The sequence below is a fragment of the Cnephaeus nilssonii genome, assembly GCF_951640355.1.
Source record: "Cnephaeus nilssonii genome assembly, chromosome: 19".
Taxonomy (NCBI): domain Eukaryota; kingdom Metazoa; phylum Chordata; class Mammalia; order Chiroptera; family Vespertilionidae; genus Cnephaeus; species Cnephaeus nilssonii.
This window is the reverse complement of record NC_137090.1, coordinates 809712-829417: the sequence shown is the minus strand read 5'-3', so window position 1 is coordinate 829417 and position 19706 is coordinate 809712. Positions and strand designations below refer to the sequence as shown.

General features: G+C 57.7%; 1 protein-coding gene across 1 annotated transcript in view; it reads right to left on the bottom strand.

The window, feature by feature from the left end:
• The window catches only part of NPLOC4 (NPL4 homolog, ubiquitin recognition factor), a 29487-nt gene extending 9992 nt beyond the window's left edge, over positions 1-19495 (bottom strand). The window contains exons 1-11 of the mRNA XM_079797565.1: positions 19311-19495; positions 16455-16535; positions 12967-13079; positions 11374-11541; positions 9881-9929; positions 9088-9182; positions 7283-7406; positions 6165-6344; positions 3490-3576; positions 1561-1632; positions 1196-1322 (exon numbers count right to left, since the gene is read on the bottom strand). Coding sequence (XP_079653691.1) covers positions 1196-1322; positions 1561-1632; positions 3490-3576; positions 6165-6344; positions 7283-7406; positions 9088-9182; positions 9881-9929; positions 11374-11541; positions 12967-13079; positions 16455-16535; positions 19311-19325 — 1111 coding nt within the window. The 5' untranslated portion in view covers positions 19326-19495. The remainder of the gene's footprint in view (positions 1-1195; positions 1323-1560; positions 1633-3489; positions 3577-6164; positions 6345-7282; positions 7407-9087; positions 9183-9880; positions 9930-11373; positions 11542-12966; positions 13080-16454; positions 16536-19310) is intronic.
• Positions 19496-19706: the final 211 nt, after the last annotated feature.

The following is a 19706-nucleotide window of genomic DNA, read 5'->3' as shown; positions in this document are numbered from 1 at the left end:
ACTGGTTTAGAGATTGCATGCCAGCTAGCTTTCGTTCCAGTGAGGGGCGGGGGGGGGGGGGGGGGGGGCGGGGGGGATTCAGCTGGAGGCAGGAGGCGCGAAGCGGGAGAGAGAAGAGCAGGCCGGAGCCATCACAGCCAAAACATCGACCGCACTTGCATCACACTGCGCAGTCTCTGCCCTGAGAAACCTGCACGGCCCCAGCGTGAGCTGCCGCGTGGCCCTGCCCAGGGCGCCGCTCTCCCTGCACCTGCACCGCCCCACACGGCCCTCTCCGTCTCCCAATCCCACCCATAAGCCTCCAGTGAGCGCGCCAGTGAAGGCTGAGGCCAAGTGCAAACAGCTGCTGAGCGGGAGTGAGGCGGCCAGTGAGACCAAGAGGAGCCGTCATTCTAAATATGCCTTTGGCCCCCCGAGTAATTCCCTGTAGAAACAGGCATTAAAGGGGCAGGCGGCCCCGGAGCCCGGAGGAGCCTAAAAGAGCACGTTGGGGCGGGGGACGTGCTCTGAAAATCTGGAAGGTGCTGGTGGCTCAGCAGTGGGGAAGGGTTGGCGGCTGTAGTCAAATGTAGTAAAAGACGCAGACATTGCTGAGTTCAGGAGAGTTCCCCCCCACACACACACCTATTCACAGCCAGCAGGGCCTTGAATGGACCTGCACACTCGGGCAGACAAAACCCAAGGATATTTTTCCATTGATTTTTAGAGAAAGTGGAAGGGAGGGGGAAGGAGGGAGAGAGAGAGAAAAGGAGAGAAGGAGAGAGGGAGAGAGAGAGAAGGGGGGGAGAGGGAGAGAGAGAGAGAGGCATCGATGTGAGAGAGGCACATCAATTAGTTGCTTCCCCCACGGGCCCTGACTAGGACCCAGGGATTGATGCTGCAACCGAGGTACGTGCCCTTGACAGAATCAAACCCGGGACCCTTCAGTCCGAGGGCCGACGCTCTATCCACTGAGCAACACCAGCCAGGGTGACAACCCCGTTCTGATGACGAGATTCAGGGGGAGCGGATCGATGTGGAACTACAGAAGCAAGCATGCAGCCTCATCAGGACAAGCTCCCAGGAGGACGCGTGGGAGCTGAGGGAGGGTCCCCTCAGCTCAGAGCTTTACGCAGTCACTTCGCGCCTCAGGAAACTGTCCGTGAAGGACGACAGGGAACAAGCGGTGTTCACAGCGTCACGGTCTTGACTCTACCTGTGGCCACGGCAGTGACAAACTTGGAGCCGAAGTGCCCGTCCGGAGAGAGCCGGCACATGTTGGGGTGCTTGTTCTGGAAGTCCCCCGCGGTGATGCACTCCTCTGCGCTCAGGAAGTAGGTGTCCTGGGGAGACAGCAGGTCAGCTAGGCCCCCACGCCCTCAGAGACACCGAGGCCTGGACTGCAGCACGCCAGGAGCTGGGGCAGGACCCATGCCCACGGCGCCTGGCCAGCCGCCCTCCCAAGGCTGGTCTATGGGCGGTGGGGGGCCCGGGGGGGCGCTCTACGAGACAGACGCAGCCTCACTTCACCCAGACGAGAGTGGACCCCGCTGTGGTCAGCGAGAGCCGCCCTGCCCTCACCTTGTTCCGACTGTACCGGACGGTGCCCTTGCGGGTGTCTTCCGAGACGAGGTCTGTGAATATCCAGCCGACCTGCCAACAAGGACAGGGCTGAGCCTCTCCCCAAGCAGGTGACCATGGGCCTCCGAGCAGCCAGGCCACACCTGGGCTCCCAACCTGCTCAGCTCCCGGCGGCCACCCTCCTGGTGAACAAACCAAACTCACTGACCCGCCAGCCAAGGGCATGCCCAGCACTGTGCCAGGTGCAGGGACCCACGGTCAGCAAAAGGGACAGACCGTCCCTGGAAATAAGCACACGGCGTGTCTCTGTGCTGGCAGGAACCCAGGCCTGGAGGGGGCAGGACAGGAGCAGCACCTCGGGGACTGCGGCTGAAGGGAGCACCTGAGGGTGCAGGGCGAGACCCTCCCGGCGCCAAGGCACCCCCACCCAGTCCAAGTCCTCCCCGGGGTGGCCTTCGAGGTGTGTCCTGCTACCGTGATGGTCTGTGCCCTCCCCCGCCCGCGAGCCTCCAGCCTTCACGAAGCCGACTGGCTGGGAGTCCACGGGCTGGATCCAGGCTCACACCGACCCCCGTGCCCTGGAGGAGCGAGCTGGTGCCCAGGCCGCTCGCCTGCACAACCCCGACACAGAACTCCTCAGATCCGGCTGCTGCGCACACCACCAGGCCGACTTGGAGGCCGTCCTTCTCCTTTAAAACGCCCAAATGAATGAAGAACAGGAGGGTGGCAATGAGGGGGAGGAGCCTTCAAGGACAGCTGTGAGGAAGCAGCAAAGGGGCAGATCCACAACCAGCCCGAGGTGACTAAGCTGGGGAGACAGTGTCTGCAGAAAGGCATTTAGGTAACTCCAAATCCTCCCTTGTAGTCACAGTGATCATGAACTTCATGCGTGTAACCAACATAGGTCAAAAAGTCATACCGAGAAAAACTCCCAGGACTAAAACAGACACGTGGCCCTAAACGGAGATGCTGACCCATCAGAAACCAAGGGACGCCTTTCTTACAACAGTCAGTGCCTTCGCCCTGACATTGCTGGGTTAGAAGGCGCGTTTCCAGTTGTTCCCGTACCGAGCGGAGGGAATGTTTTCACTGTCTACACGGATCTGGCAGTAAAGGGACTAACAGTGAGCCTCTAAGCTGTGTTCAGACCCACAGCTCAACATGCAGCTGTCAACCCCATCTTCAAGGTCCTGGCCACCTTACAAGGATGTGATGAGACAAGTTAGGTCCATGGTTGGCAAACTGTGGCTCGTAAGCCACATGCGGCTCTTTGGCCCCTTGAGTGTGGCTCTTCCACAAAATACCACGGCCTGGGCGAGTCTATTTTGAAGAAGTGGTGTTAGAAGAAGTTTAAGTTTAAATAATTTGGCTCTCATAAGAAATGTCAATCGTTGTCCTGTTGATATTTGGCTCTGTTGGCTGATGAGTTTGCCGACCACTGAGCTAGGTCGACAGGCTCAACAGGCAGCTCCGCCTCCTAAGGGCCTCCGCCCCCACTGTGATCGGAGCTCAGCGCCGACAGAAGAGGACACACCTCCAGCCCGAGTGGAGCGTGAGCACGTGGCGGGCCTTGGCCAGAGGCAGCCATGGTGCAGGGAGGAGGAGCGCCTGCCTGAGGTGTGCGCAGCAGTGCGGGAGGGCACGGCCTGGCAGGAGGACGGGGTCCCCCTCATGAGGCAGTCCCCAAGAAGTGTGGCTGGCGGATTGAAGTGTCACGGCCCTGCGTTGGGGGTCATTCCCTCTATGCTCAGGGACACGTTCGCATCGCACTGAATCAGAGAAACAAAAGCGATCGGCACCCAGGCAACATGGCGAGGCCACCTGCACCGACCGCGGGCCGCTGGCTGCGAGCAGCTGAGGGCTCAGTCCTGCCCGGGGCTGGCCACGCCCCCTCCTGGATGACCCCACAGAGCCCGGCTCCACCAGTACCTTCCTCAGGCCGAGCTTGGCAGCGATTTCATCCACCACCTCGGCTTTTGGGTCTTCAAGAAGCTCCAAGCTGTTCTGTGTCCCAATCTGCCGGGCAGTGAAGGGAGAGGGATTTAGAGGAGTGGCTCAGAAGAGCGTGGGCCCCCCTCCACCCTGGCTTCGCCGTCACAAAGGAGCGCTGGGCGCCCTGGCCTAGAGGAGGATGAGGGCAGCGGAGAGAACTCCAGGCCGCCAGAGAACACACAGCCCAAGCCGTTTCCGCGTGTCCCTCGGCTGCGTGTGCTTCCAGTCAAGACTCAGACATGGAGATCCGATGCCGCAGCGGCACCGCCAGCGTGGGCTGTCGGGGCTCAGGAAGGCTCTCCACGGGCTAAGGGTCCTTTGTTGGGACGAGGCTAGTTGCACAGCGCCCTCGATAAACAGTTTCCCTCTGGCTGGCTCACGCCCAGCCTCCTGGCCCCCGGCCCCAACTGCCTGCAGGAGGCGATGCTCGGGCGCCTTGAACCCACACTGGAAGGCAGCTGTGGGTCAGCAGGGAGAAGTGTGGTGCTGAGCAGAAGCGCGGCCGCAGAGCCAGGACAGCGAGCAAGCCCAGCCCGCGCTCCCTGCCTGCACCTGCCCACCAGCCACGCCTGGAGAGCCACAGAGCCGCCTGTTGCTGGTGTCCCCATCCGGGACCATTAATCCTTCAGAGCAGAGACCAAGTCACACTCGGGACAGACCCGAGGACCCTGTTCGCGACACGTGCAGCATGAGCTTCAGCCCCCGGTGAGCGGGAGGTGCCGGGTCGCCGGTGCACCTCCAGGCCCCGGTGGGGCTGAGGGTGCCGTGAGCAGTCTGGGCGCCAGAGGTTCCTGTCCCGACCGCTTGCTCAGTCTCACTCTAACGGAACGGGGGTCCTCACACTGAGCCGAGCCCAATGCCTGGAGGGGGAGGGGGGTGCGCCACACCAGGCTCTTCTAGAGGGCTCTCTGCTGCCACCTAGCGTCCCCTCGTCAGGAAACCACACAAAGGCGTGGCCACACACCTCATGGTAGCTCAGTAAACACTGCAAATGCCAATGGGAGGGAGACTGCACTCAGACCTACTCACAGACACAGCAGGGAGGCACTGGCACTGGCGGGCAGCCCAGGCCCGCACACGGCACGGCCACGCGCCTGCCGTCAGACCCTGGTTCGTGTATAAAGCAGGCGGTCGTGGCGCGCTCCCCAGGGCAGGTAGACCCACGGGACCGAGGGTGGGAACAGGGAGTGCGTGGTGTCTGCTTACATAACCGTCAGACTTGGGCAACTAGACTAGAAACTGCTACAGGTGGTACTACCTGCAGGGGAGGGAGGTACAGGAGGAGGAAACGCCTTGTTTGCAGGTCTGACTTTAGAAATGGGCGATTCTTCCCCAAATACATAGCAAAGTCACCAGCAGGTACCCAGAACACCGTGGGCCAGCACCTAGCTCAGCTGCCAGCGTGCTGTGCTCTACCATCCCGTGCCCTAGCCACCCCTCCGGCCATCTTGTTTCTGTCGCATCTCACCATCAAGTGCAGACACGGGCACACCTCCCGTGGCAGCGCCTGGAACTCACGTCCACAATACGTAAAAGCAACCCTTCGCCTCAAAATAAAACCACCACCGAGCGTGGGCCCTAACTGACTGGTCCATCGTCATACGGAAGGGTCTTCCCAGGAACTTTACTTTTCCTTTTTAATTTTAATCTTTACTTTTCAAACCTCACCCAAAGACATGCTTATTGATTTTAGAGGGGAAAGGGAGAGAAACATCCATGTGAGAGAGAAACACCCATCAGTTTCCTTCCCATAGGCACCCCAACCAGGGATCAAACCGCAACCTAGGTATGTGGCCCGACAGGGAATCAAACCTTTCGGTATATAGGACAGCACTCCAACGAACTGAGCCACACCGGCGAGGGCCCACGTAACTTTAAAGCAGTGACAGCCCTGGCCGGTGTGGTTCAGTTAGCTGGGCATCATCCCCTGCACCAAAAGATGGCTAGTTCGATTCCTGGTCAGGGCACATGCCTGGATTGAGGGCTCCATCCCCAACAGGGGCCCGTGCAGGAGGCAGCAATTGAGGTCTCTCTCACATCGATATTTTTGCTCTCTAAAAATCAAAATCTTAAAAAGCAAACACACACAGGAACAGAGGTACCCTAAGGATCCTCCCCCCACCAAAAAAGCCTTTTACTGTTTTCAGTGCAACACCAGTGGCAATGCCGGGGCCGTGTTCTGAGCCGTGGGGGGGGGGGGGGGGGGGGGCCTTGGGGTGAAGACTGCGTGACCCTGCTTCCGCTATGCCTGGAGAGCTGAGCCAGGGGAGAGGGAAGGACTGCGGACACTCTGGGCGCAGCTGATGCAAGTGGACTGCCCATGGCAGGTGAGAGAAGAACACTGTGTCGACGTCCAATTTACTTAGGTTGACAAATGTACTTGTCATGTGAGAGGATGTCCTGATGCTCTCTTACGTCCTTCAGGGGAACACACACTGAAGTACTTAGGAGCCATGATTCCTCTCCAATAATTCAGAAAATAAGCATCGTGCGTGCGCGCGAGCGCATGTGTGGAACAGACACAGGGCAAAGGACGAAACAAAAGCAGCTACAACCTGAGAGGCCCGCAGAGCCTCAAGAGGAAACGCGGGGCCGCCGAGCCGCAGACCCACCTGAGGAGGCTCGTAAATGGCAGCCACCTCGGCCCGGATGCCCAGAGGAATGTCCTTGTGCTCCGTGTACCGTCCGTACAAGTACCCGAAATGCTGGTTCCCCGTCTTCCTCCAGAAGTCAAGGAAGCGGTCAGCAACCGTGTGATTCTCAAACATGATATTGTCCACATGTCTGTATTTCTGTAGAATTAACAACATTGGGCTAGGTAAAAAATCCATAAAAATAAGTAGACTTTTTAAAATTAAATAAAAATTAAAAATAAATAGCTTTGACCTGGCTCTTCTCACACACACACACACACACACACACACACACACGCACACACGCTTTAGAACAGCGGCCGCCATCCTTTCAGACCTCGCGGACCACCGGTGGCAACCCCTGCTTTAGAATGTGCCACTTTAGAACGTGCCTCAGGACCACTTCAGGTTCTAGTGGGTACGCGGGGGAGAGGGGTTCCTCGATAAGTTAATTCAAATGAACCGTACTGGGATTTCACCTAAAATGGAGGTGTTCAAAGTCTCTAGAGGAAAGAATAGTTCTCAAAAAGAAAGAACGAGGGGAGAGCGAGGAAGAGGAGGAGGAGGAGGAGGAGGAGGAAGAGGAGGAGGAGGAGGAAGAACAGTTTCCAGATGGACAGGGGTTCCCTGAGGAGCAAGCGCGGCCGCAGCGGCAGGGAACACAGTGGGCGTCTCGGGGCAGGGCCTCGGCGGCAAAGGCCAGAAGAACCCGTTTTCCTGGTTCTTTTCCTCCGGCTTCAGCCCCGCCGCCCCGAGCCCTGGGCAGGTACCCCGAGCTGGTCCAGGACAGCGCTTCACGAGGCTCCAGAAGATTCGAGGCCTCGAAAGGCCGAGCCATAAGCACGGAGCGGCAGGAACAGCCACGGGGAAAGTTTTGCCTCCACACAAGCTGACAAAACAGGAAGCTGGCGCCCACCCCTGCTGGCAAGAGCTGCCGACCTCACAAAGCCCGTCTTCCGGGTGCGAGTGCACAAGGGGTCCTTCCTCGGCCAGCACACTGGGATCTGCCACGTGTGACGACGTCTCTGCGAGCGGCAGCTCCACTCCAGGCAAAGTCCACTCTCAGCCACGAAACCCCGCTCCCCGCCGTCACTCACCTGTCTGTTCAGCGTGATGGCGCTGGGCTGGCACTTAGTGCAGATCCCGTTGGGCCACGGGAGGTGTCCCTCACACCCCAACTTAATCTTGCAACTGATGTTCTCCAGGGCAACAAACTTCCCCCTGAACAAGAGCCAACGTAATTAGACGTGACAATAAGAAAACCGGCAGGAGACTGGCAACAATATTCAAACACTGTCCACTCTGAACAGAGTTCTGCGTGCGAGCCCGTGGAGGAGCAGCAGGGAGAGTGGCGGCCCGCCTCGCTGTTCCCACATAAACCATCTGATTGTCCCCGTCCAGCTCGAACTTCCATGAAGGTTTTCAAGAAGACTGGTGAGCCCTGGCCGGCGTGGCTCAGCTGGCTGAGTGTCATCCCGTGCACAGAAAGGTTCAGGGCTCGATCCCCAGTGGGGGGCGTGCAGGAGGCAGCCAATCAATGACTTTCTCATCACTGATGTTTCTATTTCTCTTTCCCTCTCCCTTCCTCTCTGAAATCAATAAAAATATATATTTTTAAAAGGGTACTGTTGAGTATCTGTTGATCTAACCTGTGCCCCTGAAGGGAAATGCAGTGCTTTGTAAGTTTCATTAATTCATCAGCGACACTCACACTGTGAGACGCACACCTCGAGGTTTGTAAAAATTGCTTTTTCTGAGGAAAAAACTGATTAGGATACACAACAAAGACAGCTTCACCCTGCTTTTGGCCCTAGCAGCCTGCCAGCGAGGAAGCACTGCCCTGCTCTGAACATGGGCGAGCCCTCTGCCGTTCCTGCTCTGAACATGGGCGAGCCCTCTGCCGTATCCTCCCCACAAAGTGGACCAAACACTTGGCCTCATCTCCCAGGCCACGGGCCTCTGCTCGGAGGGCGAGTGGAGCGGCTGCCGCCACGGTGGTCGCAGGTTGGTGACAGCTACAAATGTGTCCCCCGGACCCCAAGGTCCTTGACCCAGACGGAAGAAAGGCTGACACAGTCATGCCCCTGGTCCAGAAAGTTCCATAGCTCATCCCACTGGCAGGCAAGAATGGGTTCTGGTGGGATTTTCCCTCCTGGTCAAACATTTTTAAAGTCATTTTAGGGTGTCAGCGGGCTGTCAGAGAAAAACGACCATCGGGCCTCACGATGCTGCTGACGCGGGCTCACCATCTCCTGCTGAACCGGCAGGAATGAGACATCATAGCAGGTAAGTGACTCTGTGGTCAACAGAAGGCTCACACAGGCAAGGACTCGACATGGTTTGAAAGACATCAAAACGGTCGGTCTCTGGCCACCATCACGGCCTGCACTCAAGGGAAGAGCTGCCCGCTGCCGCCGCCCCTGCCCACCTGGCTGAGCCTGCAGACACGGCCAGCCCGTGCCAGCGCCGCTCCAGACCCACAGGGCTGCCACACACCAGGCTCTGGGCAGGGGGCTGACGGAGGCGGTCCGACATGACCATGGGGTGGTTCTGTTTTTCCAGAAAGCAGAGCAAAAACTCAGACACCCGCCACAACTGGCCACCATCATGCCTTATCTCATCCACCTTCATGGACCAAGTGGCCAGGGCACTGCATTCCCAGGAAAGCCTGGGAAGTCCCTGGGGCCTCCACAGTGGCATCGCCAGCCTGGCACCTGCCCAACACTCCAGGCTCCAGGCATCAGCTTCCACCTGTTTCTTTTCTACAATCAGGAAAAACCCTAGTCCAAGTGCTCCGGGCCCAGGCGCCCACCTTTGCTTTTCTTATTTATCTGCCCAGTGGCTTCAAGCAACACCCACGCACACACACAACAAACCGTGCTGCCCGCACGCGGTCACTCACTTGTCGGCGCCCCCGGTCAGCTTCCGGATGTAGGCGTGGAAGGACATGTGCTTTACGGGCGGCTCGAGGTGGTTTAGGTAGTCCTCGTCGAACGGCTGCCGAGACACAGTCAGAGCGTCACACACCTGCTGCTCCCACCTGCTGGGGCCGCAGGCTGGCACAGGAGGACGGGTGCGGCAGGAAGGCCAGGCCCACGGGCAAGGGGGAGCTGGGACTGGCTCTCTCTACCACTCTAGGTCAGAACCCACCTTTTCTTTGGGTCCCTATCTTTTCAAGATGAAAATGGAAAATGGATCCCTATTAAATATAAAACGCCCTAAGTCAAGTAAGTATTGGGAAAATTTTTCCCCAAAAAAGTCACAAGATGAAGCAAGAAAGAGAAGCCTCGTGGCGATGGGCTGCCTCTGCCGTAACTCAGCCTGGCCAGTCACGGTCAGCATGCCCACGGTAACTCTCAATCTCACCAGACAGATCAGCAGACGTGGGACTCGGGGCAAAGCAAATCTAAAAGACGAGGAGCACGGAAGTGCCTGGCGCAGCTGTGTGTCAGGGTTAAAGGATGGTCCAGGGAGCCCCGTAAGCACGGCCCTTCATCACAGCAACACAAGTGCTGAGCCGTCCACAATCCACCCAGAAGGTCGCCGCCATAAATAAGGGCTCGCCTCCATGCAGCCTGCACTGGAGGGACGACGAGGCCCAGGGCAGTAAAGAAGCGAGTTCCTCTACCCCGAGCGCAGTGCAGGGCTCAGGGAGAGCCAGACGGCCGGGGAAGCAGGAGCTGCTGCAGACTCACCTCCAGAGGAACGCAGTGCACGCACTTCCCCAGCGGCCCGTGGCGGCACCTGAGAAGAGAGGGGCACAGACACACAGTGGTTAGCGTGCCTGTTTCTACTGCTGCCTCCCGGCGCTGCTGACACCAACCAAGTGAAAGCGAAGGGACGTAAAGTCATCTAAACAAATAAAAATCTTAAGCAAGTACTAGCAAGGGGCTCCCTGGATACGGCAGAACCCGCACAGAGGGAGGTAAACAACTCTAGTTCGGAAAAGGCCCATCAAGGAGCCTGGCTCGGGTCCGTCACTTTGGGCAGAGAAACCTCGGGAGCTCTCTGCGCACAAGCCACGCGGACACGTACCCAGGGCACGAGGGCGGGATGGGCTGGTGGGAAAGCCGAGCGGTCCCTCCCCGCTCACAGAGTCCTTTTTTGTTGTTGTTAATCCTTACCTGAGGATATTTTGCACTGCCCTTTCAGAGACAATGGGAGGGAGGGAGGGAAAGGGAGAGAGAGACATCGATGACAGACACATGATTGCTTGGCAGGGTGCCCTTGAAAGCTAAACACGAGGTTTCCACTTTTAAAAGAGACAGAACCCCTTCTCCAGTCTCTCCCGCTTCCAGCGTAGAGGTCAGCAGCACGGTCTCTGCAGCGGCGCTTTCCTGCCAACCGAGACTGGCGTGCGGGCTGACGCTCTGAGCGCTGAGCCGTGCACGGCCAGAGCTCCGCCAGAGCCCGTTCTAAACGGGGCCATCTCTTAGGTGCCGCGAGTTCTCCATTTCTGAGCAGAGAGGCTGGTCTCGAACAGGCAGGCTCTCTGGCCAGACGAGAGGTCAGCTTGCACACGCACACGCTGCTCAGGAAGCCACAGGCATGCCGGGAGCGGGCAGTGGAGCCAGGAGGAGAGGGCGCGGAGGCGGCTCTGTGCTGACGGCAGCAGAGCACCGCCCGGGCTCTTGGACCCGAGACCGACAAGCCGCAAAGGCAGCGTCTGGAGCCCGAGTCTGGGTGTTGGCACCTCCACCCCAGGGAGGACGCGTTAGCAAGACTCGGCCGCAGGCAGGACCTTCCCTCAGGCAGCTCTGCTCCCCGAGCGCAGACTCGGGTGTTCCTAACTGCTGTCCTTAAAAGGAACTGAAAAGTCTCAACGGATGCACACGCCACAGGCGCTTATGTGATCCCAGGAGGAAGCGAACGTTCCAAGGGCACTGTCTCCAGCAAGAGGTGCTCACTGAAGAACAGAAGCAAGTCTGTGCCTGTGACGCTGAAGCCGCTCCACCTTCACTACACGAGGTGGCAGGGACGAGCACCCTGCACGCACGGGCACCCAGATGTCACCCCTTCTCCCTCCCTCCTCCCGCCCGTCACACTTCCTAACCCCCTCTGCCACGGAGCACTCAAGTCTCTCTGGGCACGTCAGGGTCAACCTAGGTTCCTCCTCGGACCCTCGCTACAAGCAGACGCTTTATGAACAGTCCCGACCCGGAAGCCAGCAGCCCAATCCGGCACTCACAGCTGTGGGTCGCGGCTCCGGTAGATCTTCCCGTCCTGTCTGCTCAGGTACTGGTCGATCTCATCTTCCACCACGTTGGGAGCCTTCAAGTTCATCATGGCGGAAGTCTCCATTTCTGACGAGGGTCCGGCCAGGCTCGAGGGAAACAGGAACAACAGGTCGCCATGCCTGTTCAACGACAAACATCAGTCCAGGCCCATCTTCCTTCCAGCACCCGAGCTGCACACACACCACCTGGACGTGAGAATCAGGCCGGCCGTGCTGAAAGCTCAGCACGAGGCCTCCGCTCTTAACAGAGTCCGGAAGGCTCTCCTCCGTCTCCCCTCCGCTTCCAGCTCAGAGAGGCCAACAGCAGGGTCTCTGCAACGGCGCTTCCCTGCCAACTGCATGTGAGCACTGGGGCCTCACGCCCACATGCCTAGCTAGCTTCACACAGAGGACACCCAGCGGACGCGGGAACGCGGCGCTAGGACCGCCCTCCTCTAAGATGCTCTGATCACGCAGACGACCCTCCAACCCCTCGGATTTCCAGCTGCCGACTGAAGATACTGTTTTCAATCTGCGGGTGGTTGAGCCCGTGTATTTATTGGGAAACATCTGCGTGTGAGTTGACCTGCGCAGCGCAGACCCTCATCGGTCAAGGGTCAGCTGTGGTCACAACACAGACCGGGGGGCAGGCAGCTTCTCTCTCCATCTCATTCTCAGCTTGGCCCCCACTTTCCTTCATTCGCTCCTAAGCCCCCTCTTCAGCGCCCCCATCCTATCTGCTTTGGACACACCCTTCCATTTCTTCCTCCTTGTTCCTGCACACGCACGGTGCGCACACACGTCACTGCTGCACAAAAACGAGTCTCAGAGACAACTGTCTGCATTTGCTTTTTTTTTTTTAATCCTCACCTGAGGATATTTTTCCATTGCTTTTTAGAGAGAATGGAAGAGGGAAAAACAGAGAGAAATATCTGTGAGAGAAACACATTGACTGGTTGCCTCCTGCGTGAGCCCCCACCAGGGCCCAGGCGGGGGAGGAGCCTGCAACCTAGGCACGTGCCCTTGACCGGAATTGAACCCGGGACCCTTCGGTTCACAAGCAGACACTCTATCCCGAGCCAAACGGGCCAGGGCATGCTTTTTTTTTTTTTTTTTTGGTCAGGAATTCCTGCCCAGGCCCCAGGTTGTTTTTCTTTTTTCCAATATATTTTCATTGATTTCAGAGAGAGGAAGGGAAAGAGAGAAAGAGAGACATCAACGATGAGAAAGAATCATTGATCAGCTGCCTCCTGCACGCCCCCTGACCAAGAACCAACCCTGACAGCCTGGTCCATAGGTCGGCGCTCAACCACTCAGCCACACGCGGGGCTGCATTTGCTTTTCTCATGGGACAACACTTCATAGACCACCCCAGTCTCGTCTGACCGTCACCTCGGGTGGCTGCACGACGCTCCCCAGGGAAGCCGCCTCAGGACGCATGTGCGGCGCCCACACTGACAGCGTGCCGTGTGGCCCCTGCCACCAGGAATGCCACAGAAGAAAATGCTCAAGAAAAGCAGCCACCATGCCCCCCCCCCCCCCCCCCGTCTCCTCAGTGGTGCTCACTTGATCTTCAGCAGGTTGAGGGACTTGTTGGAGGACGCTGTGATCTCTCCAGTCTTGTTTCTATTGACATACACCGAGAAGCCGTTATTCTGGAAGCCAAACTCCTTTGCGACCTGAAAGAGCCCAAACAACCGAGATTTAATAAATTATCTCCGTATCAGTCCTCTGACTGCACGCACGCCCTGCAGGCGTTCCTGGGACACTCCCTCAATTCAGAAACGGCTCCTGGTTACCCACAGTGCTCTCGTTACCTTTGCTCTCCTGAGGAAGAGAGTGCTGCTTACACAGATGCCAAGCCAAACGAGAAAAGTGGCCAAAAAGAAGCAAAGCGCCATGTGACACTGAGAGTGAGCGGCACATTTCAGAGCCATGACTGTCTGGAGGTGTAACTTCTGTTGAAATCAAGTGTGAAAACCCAATTCCAATGCTGACCCTACGAGAAGAATGAAGCAGCGGAAGACGCCTGTGCGTCAGCGATGAACACCCGCTGGGCCGGGTGCCGGGCCATGCACACGGGCACCCAGCATGCAGCAAGCAGTCCTCGTGCTGGCTCCACGGGCGCCCCGAGCAGTGGGTGACACAGACAAGGCTCCTGCCATCGAGGGTCTTAATACCAACAAGGGAGACAAAGTCAACCAAGATGGAGACCCCAGGGCAGGGAAGGAAGAGTGAGGAGCCCTGAGCACAGGCCTGAGCAGAGAGCCGCACGGGCAGAGCCGGGGAAGAGCGGCAGCAGGCCCTCATCCGCCATGAACTATAAGGAACTGACATGGGAGAGCCACTGGATGGGCTTCAGCAGGAGGGAGAGGACAGAAGGAGCCGATTAACATACAAACGGTTCACAGGAACTACACAAGGGAAACAAACAGCCCGAGGAACCCGGGGACATGTCAGGTGACCCTCAGGGAGAGATCAGAACAGAACTGGGAAACATCCTAAAGGAAATGGCTGGAAACCTCAGCTTTGATGAAAACCATAGAATAACAAGGCCAGGGAGCTCAGCAAACCTAAAGGAGAACGAGTAAGAAGGAAGCTGTCCCAGGCACATGGTGGGCCCACGCTGAACGGGCATCCGGGACCAGAAGACAACGGAGTGACAGCTCTCAGGTGCCCGGGTCAAGACGGTCAGCCCCGCATCCCGCAGCTGGGAACACCTCCCACGCGGGTCGGAGGAAACCGGTTTCACGTCAGCCACAGGCAAGGGGCTGTGGCCACAGGCTCCCCTGAGTAAGTGCTCGTGGACACCCTTCAGGCTGCAGAACAACGGACCAGACAGAACTCAGACCTAAGGAAACCCTGCGTTATACACAGGAAACGTCAGGGACCCGCCCTGAGAAGCCTGCGGGGACGAGGCAGGTGCGAACCAGGGCGGAGCTTGTCCGAGACCCACACGAGCCCTTCACCTCACACGCTCTCTTCTACCTGGTCCTTCTACCGACGAGGGATTTGTCCTTTCACAGGGAGTTACGGATAGAACCAGCATTGACTTACTAAGGAAAAGGAGTTGACTTAATAATTAACTTTAGGTACTAACCTATTTTCTACTGATTTTAAAAAATGGATTAAAACTAACTCCAAATCACCTTGTCATTCTGAAGTTCTAAAAGTGACCAAAAGATCTTTAAGACAAAGTTACAATTTTATATCAGATATACTGTAATAAGTATTTGATACCATGTAGTTTTTTCCCAAGCTAAAAGTGGCATTCATACAATAAAGCATCAGGAAATTAAGACTGAAATTTTGTGTTCCCAACTGCAAAAAAATTAGGACTCAAGACTAAAAATAATAGCTTTGACTCTTCTCTGAAAATGCTTCAATATAAACTGAAATGAACTAATTGTGGTATTTCACCAATTCTGCAAAAAGGATGCTTCCTGTAGACAAAGCACTGCAAGCTACCTCCAGGAGTGAGAACTCTTCCGCAGGGTGCCAGCCGTAGGGATATAACACTCCCCGAGGTAAACACTCCGAGGGGAGCCGCGAGACCAGCCCTCGGAGTGAAGGTGGCTGCGGACAGGACGAGCACACCACGGAGCGTCCTGTCCTGTCAGCACGGACGCAGCGATGCCCAGTGGACAGCTGCGGCAGCCCCGCACACGTGCTGGCCCGGGGAGGTGCGGGAGTCCGGGTGTGTTCACAGGGCTCCTGGGGAGCCACTGCCCCTGGAGAGTCTGAGTTCTGCACCTGAAGATGCCGAAATCTAACGTGAGGTGCTGAGCCTTTCGGCACAAGCTCAGCGGAGCCTCACAGCGCGCCTGTGGTCAGCCGCCAGGACATGGATAACCAGGGACGCGGAATGGAATGAAAACACTGCAAACACCACGGAAGGCGACAAAAGAGGATGCGCAGCGTGACTCCATCTAAGTTAGACTCAAAAGCAGCAAAATGAAAACTCAGGGCTCAGGAACGCACGCTGAGGAGGTGGCACAGAGGGGGCAATTCCCGTCGGGTCAGGAGAGGGGTGCCGGGTGGAGGAGCGAGGAAGGCTGGCACCACCCCCGCTGTGACCTGGGCCTTTGGTCACCATTTCTCAAGCATTTCTCAGTCTGTATCTATTTCATGGTTTAAAAAAAGTTTCCAAGTGTTAAAAGAAGGGACCGTGTCACATGCTGCTGAGCGGCCAATTATGACCGGACTAGGAACCGCCCCCGAGAAAGAACAGGTCGGACCTGGGGTGACTCAACAGGGGCCGTTTCCGGAGGGACAGCAAAAGGCAGACAGGGCGCGGGCCTGGCGAGTGGTGGCCTGAGGAACTGTCCTGGGTACGGCTGAGACGCAGAGAGGGGACTGAGAGGGAGCCGAGGGAGGAGCAGCAGCTGCTCTCAAAGGAACCGTGGACTGAGATTCTGTGAGGCATTTGCAACGCACACAAAGTCAGCGCGCCTGCCCACCTCCATCCCTTACAGGGCATGATGCCACGTGTCAACAAGGGCCAAGGCCACCGGCTGTGGGGACAATGAGCTGGAGCCAGCCGTGCCACAGTGGACGACACACACTCCCCAGGCAAGTTTGTGAGGGCAGAAGGCCATTTCAAAGCCCCCTATAGGGCACATATGTACAGCCAAATTATCCAGTTAAAAATGAATACAGCCCTTCGCCTGGCCAGTAGCTCAGTGGTTGGAGCACTGGCCATGTACCCAATGGTCTCAGGTTTGACTTCTGGTCGAGGGCAAATACCTGGGCTGCAGGTTCAATCCCGGCCCTGGTTGGGACATGTTTCTGGGGGCAACCAATCAATGTGTCTCTCTCACATCAATGTTTCCCTCTCCCTCTCTAAATCCTTGGGACTTTGGTCCTACAACTGTACGCTGTGCCACAACCTGATCCTCTATCAATCCAACCGGTCACAACAGGAAAGAGCAGAGCGGGAGACTGACCCGGGTGGGAGGGACCAGGAAAGGAGGGAAGGAGAGAAGGCAGAGAACAAAAAGGGAGTCGCCATGGAGGAGCAGGAGCCTCAGCGGTGGGAGCCACAGCACAGGTACCTTTTTCAGGAACGCTGCAGCCGTCTCCCTCTTTGTCGCTGTGATCCGCTTCACCCCGTCCGGGGACTGGACACGGATTATCTGTTGTAAACGAAACAAGACGGTCACTACAGGCTGGGAAGGTCTGGCTCTATCCCCAGGAATGGGTGCAGTCTCTCGGAGCCCCCTCCCCCTGGCAGTGCCCACCAATGTGCCCAGGTGACGCACAGGGCGAAGTCCGCTGATTCTCAGCTTACTGTTTCACTCAGAAGCACACCACTTCAGTTCTTAGCCGTCACTTATAAAGAGTGTATCTGAAACACTGACACATGTTCATCTTCAGATTCCAAAAAAAGGGAAGGAAAAAAGCCCACCATGAATCATGAAAGACTGGGTTCCTCAAAAAAGACCAAACTTTGTTCCAGGATCTATACACACACATTAGACTGATTTAAAAGCACCAGCCCTGGCTGGTTTGGCTCAGTGGATAGAGCATCGGCCTGCAGACTGAAGGGTCCTGGGTTCGATTCCCAGTCAGGGCACATGCCCAGGTTGAGGGCTTGATCCCCAGCAGGGGGTGTGCAGGAGGCAGCCGATCGATAATTCTCATCATTGATGTTTCTCTCTCTCTCCTTCTCCATTCCACTCTGAAATCACTGGCTTGTGGTAAAGATTAAAAGAAATGTGTGTGACATGGTGTGAAACTTAGCAGAATTTTAAGAAAATGTAAAACAGCATCATATTCCAGGACTTAATTTCATCTGATCAAAGCCCTTTGGAAGGTGACTGACTACCTGGCAACTGCGGGGCAGGAGACAGCATGCCCTGCCGCCCAGACAGGTGATGCTCCAACCACCTGGGGGGGAGGGGTATGCCAGACAGGAATATGCCAGAATATTCCCCTCAGCAACCACGGCACTGCACTGTCTGAAACACTATACGGATGAAAAAACGTCACAAGCCATTGTTTTAAAAAAAAGATTCAATGACACGACAAAATGCCGAAACAGCTTCAATCTACTATCTGTTCTTATCAAAGAATAATCCAGATTTTCCTAAAATAGCTTGACTGTCCTCATATTCTATTAGCTTTCACTTCACTGAAGAGGCTTTGCCCCATATTCTCAATTTTTACGATTTTGTTTTCAATACTCCCCATGAAATCCCAATTGTTAGGAGCATGAAATATTCTCTACCTTTTTGCGGTCTGACTTTCTGTGTAACTTCCTCCCTCATCCGTGTGGAGTGCAAACACAGAGGCTTTTGGCTTTTGCTTCGAGCTGCCTCCACTGATTCCACACCTGGGAACACGCCTGCCTTGGACCCTCCACCGCGTGAGGAGCCCAAGGTCAGGTTCCCAGGCGTGGGGACAGCGCTGCCGCCTAGGAAGTCACTCTACTTGCCTGGCTACCGCAGGGGCAGGGCGTGGCGCCCCTCTGGGCTGAGCCCAGCATTTAACTTGCCCCAGGGGAGCTCTGGCCTGGCCTCTAACACGGCCCCCAATAAAACACACACCAAAAAACACACACACAAAACACACACCCCCAGGGGCAGACCTGCAACAGGGATGAAGCCCTGGGTCGCTTAGCTTTCCCTATTTCTAAGTAAATGAGCTCAGAAAGCTTCTTGGGGAAGTCTAAGAATTGACCAGATGAACATCAGTTATACCTACAGAAGTTCTCAGAAGACCTCTCTCTCAACTTTAAAAACAACCACCTGCCCGGCTGGCATGGCTCAGCATCAACCTATGAACCGGGAGGTCACCATTCGATTCCTGGTCAGGGCACAGGCCCAGGTTGCCGGCTCCATCCCGGGTGGGGCGTGCAGGAGGCAGCCGATCCATGATTCTCTCTCATCATGGATGTTTCTATCTCTCTCTTCCTCTCTGAAATCAATTAAAAAACAAAAAACCTTTGGATCAATTTCAGAAGAAGGAAGAAGACCCCTGTTGTCCCCCACAATCTGGGGAACCGGCCCGGGGGCTGCCCTTCAGGTGAGGGAGCAGCTGTCGGCAGGAAGTTGGAAAGCGAGTCTGAGAGCTCTCGGCCAGTTTCTAGAAGAAGCCACCACCCATGGGTGAACTGTATTTTCCCAGGAGTGGAGTTTCCCTGGGTCCCCTCCAGGCTGGGCCCCTGCTGGGCGCCGGGAAGGAGGCGGCGCAGGGAGGCCCTGGCCTGGGCCTGGAGCCTGCAGACCAGGCCGCTCCCCGGCTCCCTGCCCCCCCCCCCCCCCCCCGGTGCTGCCCGGCCGCCGGGGGATCCCCAAGTCCCTAAAGGCCCCAGGGCCCCTCGGTCCACCTGGTCTGTTGACTTTGCTCCCTGCCATGTTGACTTTGGAGGGAAAACTTTCCACGAGTAAACGCGGGCCGGTTTTCTGATTTTCAGGGACTTTTTTTGTGTCCTTTAAGGGGTAAAACGAAGAGGGTGGCGAGTCCTAACTTCAGGAGAGCAACTTCCATACGGCCCCTGCATAGACAGGAGGCTGTCACCCGCTCCGGCCACCGGGAGCGAGCCGGTCGGGCTCCCGTCTCCTGCCCGCGCCTCCCCGGGGAGGGGTCTGCCAGGTCCCCGCGTGGAGGCAGCGCCTGCCGCCGTGAGTCGTGACTCGGCACCGACTGGGGCGGGTGTGGGACAGGACGGAGCGACGAGAGGTGAGCAAAGGACAGCGCCCGGCCAGGCACGCCCGGCAGCCCCGCCGCGGGGAGGCCCGCGGGGGAGGGCGAGGGTCGGGGACCGGGAGGGTCCGCGGGGGAGGCCGGGGCCCGCCCCGCAGCCAGCCCGGAGCGGAGGGCAGGCGGGCCGCGGGGGCCGCCACAGGCCGCGCCGGCAAATCTGCTGCCTCATCCCGGCGCCCGCTCCCGCCCGGCGCCCCACTCACGATGCTCTCGGCCATGGCGGCCGCTCCCGCCTCCGGGCTCGACGCCCGGGCCGCCGCCGCCTGCCGCCCCGCGGGCCTCGCAGTCCCAGCCCCGGCCTCAGCCCCGGCCCCGGCCTCCCGCCGCCGCCGCCACCGCCGCTCCAGCTTCGCCGCCGCCGGACAGCCACAGCCGCGACGTCCGGTGCCTCGCGCAACGCGTTCCCCAGGCCGCGCAGCCCGGAAACAGGGTTCCGGCTGCACCAACGGCCGCGCATGCGCACGGCGGCCCTGCGCCCGCCCCGCCCCTCGCAGCGCCCCGCCCCTTAGGGCCCGGCGCGCGGCCCGGAGCCAGGACCTGGCCCCCCGGGAAGCCCAGGGGGAGGCGGGTGGGGGCGCGCCTGGAGCTAACGTAAAGGA